The sequence below is a fragment of the Salvelinus sp. IW2-2015 genome, linkage group LG4q.1:29, assembly GCF_002910315.2.
Source record: "Salvelinus sp. IW2-2015 linkage group LG4q.1:29, ASM291031v2, whole genome shotgun sequence".
NCBI classification, from domain to species: Eukaryota; Metazoa; Chordata; class Actinopteri; order Salmoniformes; family Salmonidae; genus Salvelinus; species Salvelinus sp. IW2-2015.
The window spans coordinates 76,941,077-76,957,003 of NC_036842.1; the positions used below are offsets into that span (position 1 = coordinate 76,941,077).

General features: G+C 44.3%; 1 protein-coding gene across 1 annotated transcript in view; it reads right to left on the reverse strand.

The window, feature by feature from the left end:
• LOC111962569 (proline-rich protein 5) overlaps nt 1–15,927 on the reverse strand; it is a 58,402-nt gene that overhangs the window by 12,695 nt on the left and 29,780 nt on the right. The window contains 3 exon segments of the mRNA XM_070443128.1: nt 7,404–7,484; nt 7,609–7,734; nt 9,643–9,770. Of these exon segments, the coding sequence (XP_070299229.1) occupies nt 7,404–7,484; nt 7,609–7,734; nt 9,643–9,770 (335 nt within the window).

The window sequence follows — 15,927 nt, forward strand, 5'->3', positions numbered from 1 at the left end:
ATAAAAAACGACGTAGTACTTTGAATTGAAACTATCTTGTTCGGTTACATGTAGAGTGGCTTTATATACTGTTTTCCATATGTTCCCCCAGCTCTCCTCTGATATCTGAACCTGTAACTCAACCTGCCATGAGTTCCTAAGATTATCTATTCATGTACTGTTCTAATAACCAATTTCTGTGTTCATGCAAGTGGCTGACTGTACAAATCCTCACTATCAGTAGCTGCAATTTGGCAGTACACCCAGACCTTGTTTTGAGAACGAACAAAAGATATCTCAGTTTCAAGGTCTCAGCTTACAGAGAAGAAGCCTCGTGAGGTATTGGTCTGTCACATGTTATAAACCAGTATTGATCTGTCACATGTTATGAACCAGTATTGATTTGTCACATGAATGAAACAAAACGATAATGATGAATTAATTATGCTAAATCATGCAAATACAGTGGCGTGCCGTGGGCCTGGGGCCTGGGCCTTCAGTGAGGTCCTACACAGTCCCACCCGAATTAATCCACCTCTTATTACCATCATTATGATGCCATGGCTCTAGACACTATACATTTAGACAGAAACGCAGTATAACCAGGCGTTGCGTCACCTTGAAATTGACATTTTTATTCAGAGAATTGCAGGGGAAGAGTACAATACAGTACAGTTCAACTAATAGGCAAGAACATAGTCGAGTGCAACAGAGTTATATTAACATTCTTCTTCTATCCATTTCTGGTCCACAAACTTTGAGCTTTAAGTCCCCCCCCAAAAAAATACAGTGTGTTCACTAAACAGCGCATTGTCGCACCCAAAGCAGTTTCACCGTGATGATAAAGACACATAACTATTCACTGAAAATAAAAGAAAGAAAACWAATAATTTGCAASATAGGCTATTTGCCATTTTATTTTGTTAATAKATAGGCTATTTAATATTAACRAAATAAAATGCGAAACATACATACACATTTAATAAAAAATAAAATGCATTSTATGCCTACTCACCAAAGACTGATTATTTGAACACAAAATCCTTCCTCCTTTCTTTCCTCAAGAAGACTTCAATGACTCTGTTGTACAGTCTATCTGTGCATTTTAGTTTCACCAATAAGTCCTTTTCTATCGACATGGAGGCTAATGCTGAAAGCCGAGTCTGTCCAGTAGCATTTCTGGAATACGTTTTGCTTCGCTTTAAGGCCGAGAATGACCGCTCGACAGAAGCCGTGGACACAGGGATAGTCACTGTCACACATGCCAATGTGTAAAGTTGCCCCATGTCCTCATTCAGATTTTTCTGCTTAAGGAAATCAAGGAGATCAGAGGGACTTTTCCCTTCAAAATCAGTCATAGCATACATTACAGTCAGTTTTGTTTTTAGCTTGGATAGGTCGAACAGTGTTCCGTGACTCTCTGTTAAGCTGGAGAAGGCTGTTTGCGGGAATTCTTTCCGATAGGTCTGAAAGTGCTGGGGGTCCAGGAGGGAGAGAAACATACATTTTTCGTGGTCTTGAAACCTGTTTCGTATCTGGCAAAGAATGTTGTCCAGAATATTGCTGTGGAGTTGTTGGTAGTATGTGCGAGGGTCTCCTTGTGCTGGGCCTCTGCGTGCGCTAGGTGAACTTGAGATGCGCGCTGTGTCATCGTAGATTTGACTGAACCTGCGCCTCTCTCGCTCAATTGTGTCACAAAACTCGTTCACCCTTGTCAGGCAGAATTGTACATCCAAAGTTTGTTTCTGTAGAATTCCAAAAAGCACATCCGAATAATTAAAAATCCCATTGAATGTTTCAAGCAAAAAACWAAACTCAAAATCATCCAAACRTGCATTAAATCCATCAGCCATAAGCACAGTATCCCCGTCATGGTCATCATGATGTTCCAGTAAGTGGTTAAACAGCTCCTTTAGGGCAACTCTCTTTTCAAAGACTGCATTGACCAATCTAGATGTATATTGCCACCTCGTTGGTGCAACCTTAGGAAKACGATGCTTGCAGATGTCATCCAGCAGTTGCGTGCGCTTAGGGGATCGTGAGAAAAATGCTGCAAGGCCATTGAGGTTGGCAAAGAAGACCTTGCATTCTTTAAGCTTTGAGGCTCCTTGAGTCAGTACTACATTTAGTCGATGTGCATAGCAGTGAATGAATAAGGCCATCGGTGCCCTCTCCTTAACTTTAGCCTGCACCCCATTGAGTCCAGCTGCCATGACTGCTGCGCCATCAAAACACTGTGCCACAACTTTATCCAGACTACATTCATTTTCCTCCAAGAAACGGAAAATAAGAGCGGCAATGTCATCAGCTCGCTTGCCGCTTGTCACATCTTCAAATCGGATAAATCGCTCCTTGACTCCTGTGTCCGTCACATAACGCAGGACGAGTGAGAGCTGTTGTCTCGTCCACCATAACAGCGACAAAGGGAGCTTTTTTAATCTCCATTTTGATCTCTTCTCCCATCACTTCAGCAATAGCATAAATTAGGTCATTTTGTATTTTGCCTGACGTCCCAATGAACACTTTGTTAGTGGACAGGTGATATTGTAAATCTGTGTTGCTTTCAGAAAGAAAAGAAAGAAGCTCAATGTAGTTCCCTTTGTTTGTGGAGTCAGCACTTTCATCGTGTCCCCTAAATGAAAGTTCCTGTTTACCCAAAAACATGACACAATCAATGAGTCTTTTCAATATTTCCCTATKTTTCTTCACCTTTTCATTGTGCAGCTCCGTTGCCCTGCGCGCTTGTTCGTTGAGCTGTAGATCCACTCGGGTGTCCCCAAAAGTTTTCAAAAGCACCATTGCTTGTAAGTGCCCAGCCGTACTTTGGTGTCTCGTTGCTGCCTTGGTTAGACAACTCAAGTTTGCAAAGCCAGTGTGGCTCCAAACACCAAATCGATCACTTGCAAATAATAGGCATTCCCAGCAGTACAGTTTGCAGTGCTTCTCGGAGCCTGTGAGCCATTGATAGCGCTCGTAGTTGGAACTTTGAAAGTGGCGAACGAACCCCTTTCCCGCCTGTGACAGGCTTTGTAGCGTCGGCGTCGGGCGACCTCTCCTTACAATGTCTAACTTTTCTTGAAAAGTTCGTCTTGAGAATGGCGTTATAATTATATCCTCGACCAAATCGATATCTTCTCCTCCTTCCCCCATTGTGGGTTGAAAAAACAGCTTAGTAGTACGCAAATTAATTYGTTTATCAAATTCAGTTTCCTAGTTCTGAGGTTCTGCATAGACCTGCCCATAGGACCTGCCTCTCAATATTGGTAATCCAATCAAAAGACGTGCACGCACTACGCCTGCTAGCTGGCTCCTGTGTAACACTGGAGCCAGCCAGCAGGCGTACAATAGCCAACTCTAAAGCTGATTGGTTGACACTAAATTTAAAGTAAATTTAAAGTTGACACTTTAAGCTACAAGCGCCCGCACTGTTGATTCTGAAGGCCTGAGGGCAGATTTTAGACCCCTGGCAACACATGATGGCTGAATATGATTGGATAAAAKATCYAACATAAAGACCARCCCTCCAAATCTCAACCTGGGGCTGGAAGCAGTGCAACCAAGAGGAAAGCTATGAAATGAAGAGTATAACTCTTACTCTGGGGAATAATTTAATACATATTTGTGGGAAAATATATATWTTTTTWAAGTATATTCTGATGATGTTTAGGCCAGCAGAGAAGGCCTTGCTGGCCCTGACGGCCCACCACTGTGCAAATATAACATGTCTGTGTATAGCCGTATATAAGACAACTGCTGGATCTGCCCAGGCAGAGTTTCTGATTGAYATGTGTACTATGGTACATTGAGTTGGTTGGAACCTCTCCAGCGCGCTGACAATAAACAATGATTCATTTAAGATTGACTTTGAATGTCCCTGTGTAAGAATTTCCACAACACCACATTTCCATAAGTATTCAGACCCTTTAATCAGTACTTTGTTGAAGCACTTTTGGCAGCGATTACAGCCTTGAGTCTTCTTGGATATGATGCTACAAGCTTGGCACACCTGTATTTGGGGAGTTTCTCCCATTCTTCTCTGCAGATCCTCTCAAACTCTGTCAGGTTGGATGGGGAGCATAGCTGCACAGCTATTTTCAGGTCTCTCCAGAGATGTTTGATCGGGTTCAAGTCTGTGCTCTGGCTGGGCCACTCAAGGACATTCAGAGACTTGTCCCGAAGCCACTCCTGCGTTGTCTTGGCTGTGTGCTTATGGTCGTTGTCCTGTTGGAGGGTGAACTTTCGCCCAGTCTGAAGTTCTGAGCGCTCTGGAGCAGGTTTTCATCAAGAATCTCTCTGTACTTTGCTCCGTTCATCTTTCCCTTGATCCTGACTAGTCTCCCAGTCGCTGCCGCAGAAAAACATTCCCACAGCATGATGCTGCCAACACCATGCTTCACAGTAGGGATGGTGCCTGGCTTCCTCCAGACGTGACACATSGCATTCAGGCCAAAAAGTTCGATCTTGGTTTCATCAGACCAGAGAATCTTGTTTCTCATGGTCTGAGTCCTTTAGGTGTCTTTTGAGCAAACTCCAAGCGGGCTGTCATGTGCCTTTTACTGAGGAGTGGCTCCGTCTGGCTACTCAACCAGAAAGACCTGATTGGTGGAGTGCTGCAGAGATGGTTGTCCTTCAGGAAGGTTCTCCCATCTCCACAGAGGAACTCTGGAGCTCTGTCAGAGTGGCCATAAGGTTCTTGGTCACCTCCCCGACCAATGCCCTTCTCCACCGATTGCTCAGTTTGGCCAGGCGGACAGCTCTAGGAAGAGTCTTGGTGGTTCCAAAGTTCTTCCATTTAAGAATGATGGAGGCCCTGTGTTCTTGGGCCCTTCAATACTGCAGACGTTTTTTGGAACCCTTCCCCAGATCTGTGCCTCGACAAAATCCTGTCTCGGAGCTCTACAGACAATTCCTTCGACCTCATGGCTTAGTTTTTGCTCTGACATGCTGTCAACTGTGGGACCTTATATAGACAGGTGGGTGCCTTTCCAAATGATGTCCAATCAATTGAATTCACCACAGGTGGACTCCAATCAAGTTGTAGAAACATCTCAAGGATGGTGAATGGAAACAGGATGCACCTGAGCTGAATTTCAAGTCTAATAGCAAAGGGTCTGAATACTTGTGTAACTGCGTATATTTTTTTACATTTGCAAACATTTCTAAAAACCAGTTTTTTCGCTTTCTCGTTATGGGGTATTATTGTGTACAGAATGCTGAGGAAAAWTTTTTATGGAATCCATTTTAGAATAAGGCTGTAACGTAACAAAATGTGGAAAAAGTCAAGGGGTCTGTGTGCTTTCCGAATGCACTGTATGTATTGTCATACATTTTTTAATTTGAATGACAATATTCGCCTGCAGTAGGAACTAACTTGGTGAAGTCCACAGAACAATAAATGAAMWAATTCAACAACCATGTCTTTTTCACTAACAAATACAGTCATGGGTGGTATATCTGCAATTCACCCGAAAAGGCAAGGCACCTTGGGAAATTATATTGGAGGCGTGGCTTAGTGGGGGCATGGCTTTCAATTAGTTATTTTTGGCCACCAGTGAGTATAAGTGTTGTACCAGTTGAAGTGGTGTATGGTTATGTTAATTAAAGTTAAGCATGTCTGCTGCCACTTCTGAAGTCTTTATAAATGCTTACATAAGATCATTCGACGATAGGAGATCCCGTACAGGGAAGAAATTAAATCTACTTTCACCTCTGTGTATATTACTGTGTAGTAGGATTGGCGCAGACCAACAACCAGACCAGGCATCATCAAGACCCAAAACAACACCCACCTGAGCGAGATGGCCGTGATTAACCTAGGAGCGATGCGCYGCTACAACACAGTGAGGCTAAAGCTGATCCCCAACAAGGAGGCTGCTGAGGACGGAGGCACCAATCGCCGAGGAGCAGCAACAGCAACCATAACCGCCAGACCAGAAACCATGACCCGCCTGGAATTCAGCAGGAACTGCCTGGTGAAACCCCAGGGGCCACAGGAATCATTTGAAGCCAGTTTCAAGACCCCCCAGTCACTAGAACAGTTTTGGTAAAATTTCAGAAATTGTAAAGATTCAGCCTCATTTAACAGAATCAGAGCATACCTCCTTTCCGACACTGAATCCAAGGTAGTTACAGTACGGTTAACAATGAATGCATCYAGGACTATGACACACATGTTTTGTTAAGCAGGTTCGCCACCCTCAAGTCAGTGGCTAGGAGGGTCCTGGACTGGGGCACAAAAATGGCTGGTCCAGTTAAGACCACACCCAACCTGAGTGGGCAGAGTCCAACACCTCCCAAGSACCATCACGCTGGGGAACAACAGAGGCTCCGTCCACTACTACGGCATGACCAAACTGTGCAGGAACTGGACCATCTGGCCACAGCCTGCACAGGCATCATCTGCAAGATCTGTAAAGACAAGCATCCCAACTCAGACTGTACGTCCACACGCTCCTGCAACYTGTGCGGGATAGGCGGCCACCTACTTCAGAACCTGCCCCAGTTCCTATCCCGGCAGAGCAAGGGCCAGCGCCACAAACCCTAACCCAAATCCCAACCCCACCAACCCACTCCGCCAGACAACAACAACGAAGACCCAGAACCAGACCTTTCCACAGGTAATGGCCAACCCACTTCCCAATATGTCCCACTCCTGTCACCACCCAAGACCCTCCAGAAACAACCCCTACCCCTGCCGGCCCYTCTATCTCTGCCCCATCCCAACAAATCCCTTCCTAGCCACCTCCACCCCCATCAAACCCCAGGTCAAAAATTACCAAATGATAACTCCTCCCCCTGCTCCTTAGTGGCCCAGATCCATCCTCCTTAGCCCTCCCTACCCATAATCCCGCACAGCAGCAAGCTAGCCTCAGTCCAGACCCCCCGAACCCTCCAAACCGTCTTCACCCCTCCCAGCACCCTCAATTCTATCACCAAGTCAGTACAGGGGCCACGAGGTAATCAGTGGGGCGGCATGCCAAGACCTGTGAACAGCCAAGAACCACCCAACAACACAAACGACCCGCTAGAGGCCCCTCACCCACCTCTGCAATGAAATGATCAAACACAGACCTGGTTCAGACTAAAGATCACACCTTCAAGTGTGAACCCATATAGACACTGGCCCAGTGTTTAACACTGAAGAATTTGCTGTGTATGATTGACTCAGCTCTCTGGCCTGTTGGTTTTCTTCTATAGTGTGTGATATGCGTGACTTCAGTTGTTTACTGGGCTGTAATCGAGGCTGACATGACAGAACTGACAGCTCTGGTCTGGTCTTGAAAGATAATGAGATATCTGGCAAGACCACATGGCCTCCCACAAACACACACACACATACACACACACATACATACACACACACGTGGCAGATAAACRCCATGCTAGCAAACAGATGTGTGTGTTTGCTTGTGTTTGTAACTCACCTGACACCTTCGTTGAGGACATAGAGTTCATTGTCAGCCAGACCTTTCTTCTGGAAGACGGCAATGACAGCATTGTGGATGCTAGTGGACACACACACAAACATCAACATGTACCACTCAGATTCCATTTACCCATTTACCCATTAAATGATATTTAATATTCTACATCTACATATACTACATGCATGGTCAGGCTGCAGCATACCTGTTCCAGGTAGCGTTGGCCCCAGCCCTCTTCTGTTTCTCTCCTCTCTCCTCCGGTGATCCCTTCTCACTCTTTCCTAGCTCACTAAGACTGGGAGAGCTCATCAACTTCAGCCTGTGTAGAGTTCTCATGACGGAAGAGAGGGAGGGAGAGAGAGAAAGACAGCAGACTAAGCATTGAGYTACAGCAAAGACTAGAAACTGAACAAGAAGGAGATCATTCAAATAGGGGAATAGAGAGAGGGGCGGGGTTGTGAAGAGAAGCGAAGAGTATGAACCAAGAGTGTAAAGTGAAAGACGGAAGAGAGACTGTGCATCTGGCCAAGGCAGAGACCAGAGCAGAAGACTCAATGAGACACTGAGGAGAAGAGAGAGAGGGGTGAGGGGAGGAGGAAGAAGGCGGGGCCATGGTCTGTGACTATTGCTTATTGTCTGAGGTCTCAGGAGAAAAAAAACAATACCATTTCCTTGCTTCCCCCTCCCCTGGCTGGAGCGGAATTAGTGGAATGGTATCAAATACATCAAACACATGGTTTCCATGTGTCTAATGCCATTCTATTTGCTCCGTTCCAGCCATTATTATGAGCCGTCCTCCCCTTAGCAGCCTCCACTGATACACACATACATGCAGACATACAAATACAATAAATTCATTCACAGCACAAAATCAAATGCATATCGGACCGCAGAGAAAGGGAACTAATATATATWTTTTTTGCTGTTTACCTGATAGCGACACCATGAGCTTAACAGGAAGAAGTCTAGCTCTGACAACAAAAACAGGGACAGGAAACAGTGACACAATAAGGCACAATGAGAGACGGTTTCCTGCATGGTAGGGGATGTATCGCGGGACAAAAGATGCAGCGAGACAAGCTAGGATAAAGGAAGTAGCCTTGCTAGGCTTCTAGGCTCTCCTGTTAGAAGCATAAGACAGTTTGAGGTTAACAACAGATCTTGGATCAGATTACCCAACCCCCAATCGTAACCTTAAGCGGTAGTAGGATGAAAACGATCTGAACCTGTATCATTGGTTATGGGCAACACGGCCGGGAATGAGACGAGAAAGCAATGCTCTGATGGGAGAAGGACTAAAAAGACAGAATTAGAAATTACCGCACAGAAAATAGATTAAATACAGTGATATGATTACTGAGGGCAGTTAAAGGGTTGAAGTCTGGTTGGTTAGAAGGTTAGAGGTTGTCTGATTGGTGAAACGGATTGAAAATGTGTATTCTGATCGGTGGAGGGGTTAAAGTACAGTGTGAATAAATGCTTGTGTTTCTGGTCAAACCCACACAGTCCAGGAGAAGTCTGCTGACACCAGACCACTGAACAATAGACCTTTTCAACACCCCACTCCCACTCTCACAGACGCAGGAACACACACAGGCATTGAGTACGCATAGGCATTTGGATAGACGTAGAAACAAGCTCATACACACCAGCATGCACACACACACGCGTGCACACAAGCACACACACACTCACTACACACACAGGGTGTAACCACATTTTCTGTGCTGTTCTGATCTCTCTCTGTGTGTGTTTCACTATACCTCACCCACAAAACCCCACACTCAGTCTCTTCTTTTGATTACTCCCTTTAGCCATTTCTGCAGAACTTTTCAGTATTAACTGATGAAACAACTCAGCAATGTTGCGTAAGGCCAGCAAAATGTTACACACAGTCAATGGGTCAAAGTTCAAAGACCCATTATCCAATAGGCCAGATGTGTTGCACACTTATACAATCCTTAGAGGGAGTAGGGACAGGTGGGTAAGGATTGGATAACTATATGGTCAAATCTTACCCTTTGACATGCAAACTGGAGTTTCTGCCCTATCGYTTACACCCATCATTTTTTTTCTAATTTCCAGTTATTGCATGTTAGGTGTACCATTGAGATGGTAGGGAAACTCTCCGTAGTATCATCTGCCATCCACTACATAAGGAATCGAGCTTGGGGTTGATTTCAGACTGGCTATAGTTTTATGACCACCCAAAATGTTAATCCTTGGAGTTGATCCTCACCTCCTGATTGGATGATCGCTATTGTCCACATCATGGCTTGGGGGCGGGGCTGAGAAGGTGGTGAAGTTGAGTGACAGGGGYCGGGGGGAGGGGCGAGAGCCGTGCCGCCGACGGAGTCCATCCAACATCTGTCAAAGGAAACATTGAGAAAACAACAACATAAAAATTAACCAACAAGAAACTTCAAGAAACCCTTGACTCGCCAGGGTCTTTCTATTCAGGGTGGGGTCAGGGTGCAAAGTGACAAAGCATGCTCAGAAAGAACCATATTATAAAGAACAGGCATTCCTCTTCATCATGTAGAATAAGGAATTGATTGTGTCTGTCAACTTAATATTTTATAGATTATTATTATTATTATTGTCACAGCAGCTAGCCAACCAAGAAACATTCAACACACGGAAAGAGAGAGAGTAGTCAAAACCACAATGAACTCTGAACGGCCTCTCGATACTGTTGATGTAGCAGCCTATCATTTGAGACGTGTAACAACAGTGGAATTTTGAAATCAAAAGGGTGTGTAAGGCTTACTCAATACTCATACAAACTCATTCAGTCTACACACACAGAGATGCACGCAGGCACACGCACACACACACGCACACACACACAAACAGGGCCAGTTCCAGGCATAAGCAAAATGGGTAGAATTGCAAAATGGGTAGGTTTGCAGGAAATTAGCTGTAAAATTGCACATTACTTCTCTCCGCCCATGGCAGAATGTGTAGAATTGCAGGATAAAAAAAAGTCCTCTCCACCATCAAGAGGGGGGTCACAATTTGGCTGTAAAGAAAATACAAAATAAATACCATTGCTAAATAATTTATGGAAATACTTGTAGATGTAAATACATTTGACCTCATGCTTATTGGTCTATAGGTTAATTTGCATAATTTTGTGGAATTCATTTTATTTTGAATTTTTTTACCTTTATTTAACCAGGTAGGCTAGTTGAGAACAAGTTCTCATTTACAACCGCGACCTGGCCAAGATAAAGCAAAGCAGTGTGACACAAACAACAACACAGAGTTACACATGGAATAAACAAACATACAGTCAATAATACAATAGAGCAAGTCTATATACAGTGTGTGCAAATGAGGTAGGATAAGGGGAGTGAGGCAATAAATAGGCCATAGTGGTGAAATTATTACAGTATGGCAAATTAAACACTGGGGTGATAGATGTGCAGAAGATGAGTGTGCAAGTAGCGGTACTGGGGTGCAAATGAGCAAAAATAAATAAATAACAATATGGTGATGAGGTAGTTGGATGGGCTATTTACAGATTGGCTATGTACATGTGCAGTGATCTGTGAGCTAGTGAGGGAGATATGAGTCTCCAGCTTTAGTGATTTTTGCAGTTCATTCCAGTCATAGGCAGCAGATAACTGGAAGGAATGGCGGTCGAAGGAGGAATTGGCTTTGGGGGTGACAAGTGAAATATACCTGCTGGAGCGCGTGCTGCGGGTGGGTGTTGCTATGGTGACCAGTGAGCTGAGATAAGGCGGGGCTTTACTTAGCAACAATTTATAGATGACCTGGAGCCAGTGGGGTAGCCAGGTGGAAAGCATGGCCAGCCGTAGGAAAATGCTTATTGAAATTCTCAATTATCGTAGATTTATCGGTGGTGACAGTATTTCCCAGCCTCAGTGCAGTGGGCAGCTGGGAGGAGGTGCTCTTATTCTCCATGGACTTTACAGTGTCCCAGAACTTTTTGGAGTTAATGCTACAGGATGCAAATTTCTGTTTGAAAAAGCTAGCCTTTGCTTTCCTAACTGCCTCTGTATTTTGGTTCCTAACTTCCCTGAAAAGTTGTATATCGCGGGGGCTATTCGATGCTAATGCAGAATGCCACAGGATGTTTTTGTGCTGGTCAAGGGCAGTCAGGTCTGGAGTGAACCAAGGGCTATATCTGTTCCTGGTTCTACATTTTTTGAATGGGGCATGCTTATTTAAGATGGTGAGGAAAGCACTTTTAAAGAATAACCAGGCATCCTCTACTGACGGAATGAGGTCAATATCCTTCCAGGATACCCGGGCCAGGTCGATTAGAAAGGCCTGCTCGCTGAAGTGTCTTAGGGGTGGTCGCTTGACCGCAGACCCATTATGGACGCAGGCAATGAGGCAGTGATCGCTGAGATCCTAGTTGAAGACAGCAGAGGTGTATTTGGAGGCCAGGTTGGTTAGGATGATATCTATGAGGGTGCCCGTGTATACGGATTTTGGGTTTACCTGGTGGGTTCATTGATAATTTGTGTGAGATTGAGAGCATCAAGCTTAGATTGTAGGATGGCCGGGGTATTAAGCATGTCCCAGTTTAGGTCACCTAACAGCACGAGCTCAGAAGATAGATGGGGGGCAATCAATTCGCATATGGTGTCCAGGGCACAGCTGGGGGCAGAAAGTGGTCTATAGCACGCGGCTACGGTAAGAGACTTGTTTCCGGAGAGGTGGATTTTTTAAAGTAGAAGCTCAAATTGTTTGGCCACAGACCTGGATAGTAAGACAGAATTCTGCAGGCTATCCCTGCAAATCTCTTGTCGGAAAATGTTATAGTTAGGGATTGAAATTTCAGGGGTTTTGGTGGTCTTCCTAAGCCAGGATTCAGACACGGCTAGGACATCCGGGTTGGCAGAGTGTGCTAGGGCAGTGAATAAAACAAACTTAGGGAGAAGGCTTCTAATGTTAACATGCATGAAACCAAGGCTTTTACGGTTACAGAAGTCAACAAATGAGAGCGCCTGGGGAATGGGAGTGGAGCTAGGCACTGCAGGGCCTGGATTAACCTCCACATCACCAGAGGAACAGAGGAGGAGTAGGATAAGGGTACGGCTAAAGGCTAAAATAACAGGTCATCTAGTACGTTCGGAACAGAGAGTAAAAGGAGCAGATTTCTGGGCACGGTAGAATAGATTCAAGGCATAATGTACAGACAAAGGTATGGTAGGATGTGAATACAGTGGGGGTAAACCTGTGCATAGAGTGACGATGAAAGAGATATTGTCTCTAGAAATATAATTTAAACCAGGTGATGGGAGKTGGAACTAAAGTGTTAACTAATGCGTATTGAGCAGGGCTAGAGGCTCTACAGTGAAATAAGGCAATAATTACTAACAAAAACAGCAATGGACAAGGCATATTGACGTTAGGGAGAGGCATGTGTAGCCGAGTGATCATATTAGTCCAGTGAGTGGCTTCAGGCAGCTAGCGGGCCGGGGCCAGCAAGCTAGCAGAAGGGCCTTTGAGGGACGTCGCAATGGAAGAAAGTCTGTTGTGGCCCCCTCGTGTTGTTACGTCAGCAGACGGATCAGCAGGGCTCTGTGTGGTAAATCAGGCCAATTGGCAAAATAGGTATAGTGGGCAAAGAATTTGTCCGATGGGCCTCTTAAGCTAACAGTCCGATGTGCTCTAGACAGCTAGCGGGCCACGGCTAGCAGGCTAGCGGATGGGCATTCAGGGGACGTCGCAACGGAGGAGCCAGTTAAGAAACCCCCTCGGGCGAACCACTTCGGTAGTCCAGTCATGATGGGTCAGTAGGGGTCCAGGCCAATCGGCAAAATAGGTATTGAAGCCCAAGGAGTGGCTGATGGACCTCTTCCGCTAGCCGGGAGATGGGCCTATCAGATGGGCCTAGCAAGGCTAGCTCCAGGCTAATTGCTTGTTGCTTCGGGACAGAGACGTTAGCCAGGAGTGGACACTCGGATAGCAGCTAGCTAGCTGCGATGATCCAGGTGAAAAAAAAGGTTCAGAGCTTGCGGTAGGAATCCGGAGATATGGAGAAAAATAAGTCAGATTTGCTCTGGTTTGAGTCGTGCTGTGCAGACTGGTAAGAGTTGTCCGGGCTAAAGGTAGCTGAAGGTAGCTGAAGTTGTCCGGGCTAAAGGTAGCTGATGACTGCTAGCAGTGGCTAGCTGACTACTAGCTAGTAGCAAGCTAGCTGGCTAGCTTCTGTTGGGGGTTCCGGTTCAGAGGACGGATCAGCAGGGCTTCGTGTGGTAAACCAGGCCAATTGGCAAAATAGGTATAGTGGCCGATAAGCCTCTTAAGCTAACAGTCCGATGTGCTCTAGACAGCTAGCGGGCAGCGGCTAGCAGGCTAGCGGGTGGACATTCAGGGGACGTCGTGAAGGAGGAGCCAGTTGAAAAGAAAAACTCGGGCGGAATTATGTCAGGTAGTCCATTTGGCATATGTATTTTAATTAGCCTTCATGTATCTTATTATCCAACACAACTATTACACACACACACACACAGCATACAAAGTATATTTTGATTAGTATTTCTCCTGCAGCTCCTCAGCTGGTTGCTGCTGGAGTAAAACATGTGCTTTTATTAACCCATTCATTGAGCAACAATTTTAAATGCAATCGCATGTTAAAAACTGTTTTGGTGCACGATTAAAAGAGCTACTATATTTTATTTCTCAACTGATAATTTAATGCTCGCCTCCGATTCACCATTTAAGTGCAGGCAACAGATTATCAGCGCATCAACATGTGAGCTGGAGGCATACTTAATTGTTTGAAACCGGCAAAGTGTACTTCATATTATGAGGCATGTCTACTTACCTTGCTTCAAAGTAGCCTATAGGCAAAATCCGACGATGGAGGCAATTATTTTATAAATAGCCTACTTCATAGGCAGCATCTGTGTTTCAAGTTTGTGGAAGCTTACAATTTATCTTACAATTTTACCTATCTGCGTCCTAGTTATGATTGAATATGCACATTTTCGTGGAACAGTTTCATTTCAATGATAATGTTTTCATTTCTACAAATCACTGTTAATCATACAAATCTACAATAAAGTCATAAAAATCAACTAATTTGAATTTGAAACATTTGTTAGAAAATTTGAAACTAATTTGGGATTTGAAACAATCAACAGATATTTTTTTAAAGAAGCTAATGATCCTCGATTCCTCTGTGGCTAAGTCATGCTTTCTGGTGAAGTATTTTATTTATTTCTGTATAATTTTGGCAAATGTATTTTAATTTACTACCCCAGCTAGCACATTGGACCTGCCGCTATGCCATTTCTCTCCTGTTCTATTGGCTCATACTTTATTTATTTGTCCAGAAGCTAAAAGCAATCCTAGTCATATCAGCCACTCATTCTTGCGGTTTATCTTTAGATTCCCCTTCTTTCTAAGTTTCTAACGGAGATTTTCATCTCTGTCAAATACAGAACCACTCTCATTTTGGCAAATGTTTGAAAATTACGTTTTATTGGCTGCTTCATTACAGGAATTGCATGTTCTGTTAAGAGGAATTACCATAATCTAAATGTGATTTCTGTCATTCTAAGCACCGTAGGTTATTATTATTATTTATTTTTTTTCACCTTTATTTAACCAGGTAGGCTAGTTGAGAACAAGTTCTCATTTACAACTGCGACCTGGCCAAGATTAAGCATAGCAGTGTGAACAGACAACAACACAGAGTTACACATGGAGTAAACAATAAACAGGTTATGTACCCAATGCATRTGGGTCCGGTAAATCTCTCACAGAGTGCAAATTACACCATGACATTCAGGGAGTCTCTATTGAGTGCACTGCTTGAATACATTTTATGGGCCTAATAATAAAGACAATTAAAATGGTAAAAATTAATTACCTTTAATTGTGGTATGAACACAAACACTCAAGATATTTTCATCTGATTGTCAAACAAATCACTTCAAAAGTAGGCTACCTGGCACCTACTTCAAAAGTAGCTCAGCAGTCATGTACATCCACTCCAAAATAATACCATCACCCAAACTGCATGTATACTTGCCATTTGATCAATGGAAATAGACATCTGTTAACACCAAAAAGTGTTCCTAATGACATTCAATGGTTGTCATTGATTAGGCATACATAAATTGATGCGTCTTGCTGACAAATGTACCTTTTTTGTAGTCTGAAAGTCGCGACACCTGAAATGGGGCTGAAACTGTCCCGGGAAAAACAGGATGGTCACCCTAACACACATGGTCTTACTAGACTAGGCTACAATGTGTATTACCAGGAACTTCAAACAGGCCTACCGGTAGCCAGTGATGTAGTGGTGAAAAAAGTAACGCTCCCTATAATTTCAATGCATACTTATCTGTGGGCCGGCTAAGGAGTATTGGTGTCTCTGAGGGGTCTTTGGCCTGGTTTGGTAACTACCTCTCTCAAAGAGTGCAGTGTCTGAAGTCAGAACATCTGCTGTCTCAGCCACTGCCTGTCACCAAGGGAGTACCCCGGCTCGATCCTAGGCCCCACGCTCTTCTCAATGTACATCAACAACATTGTT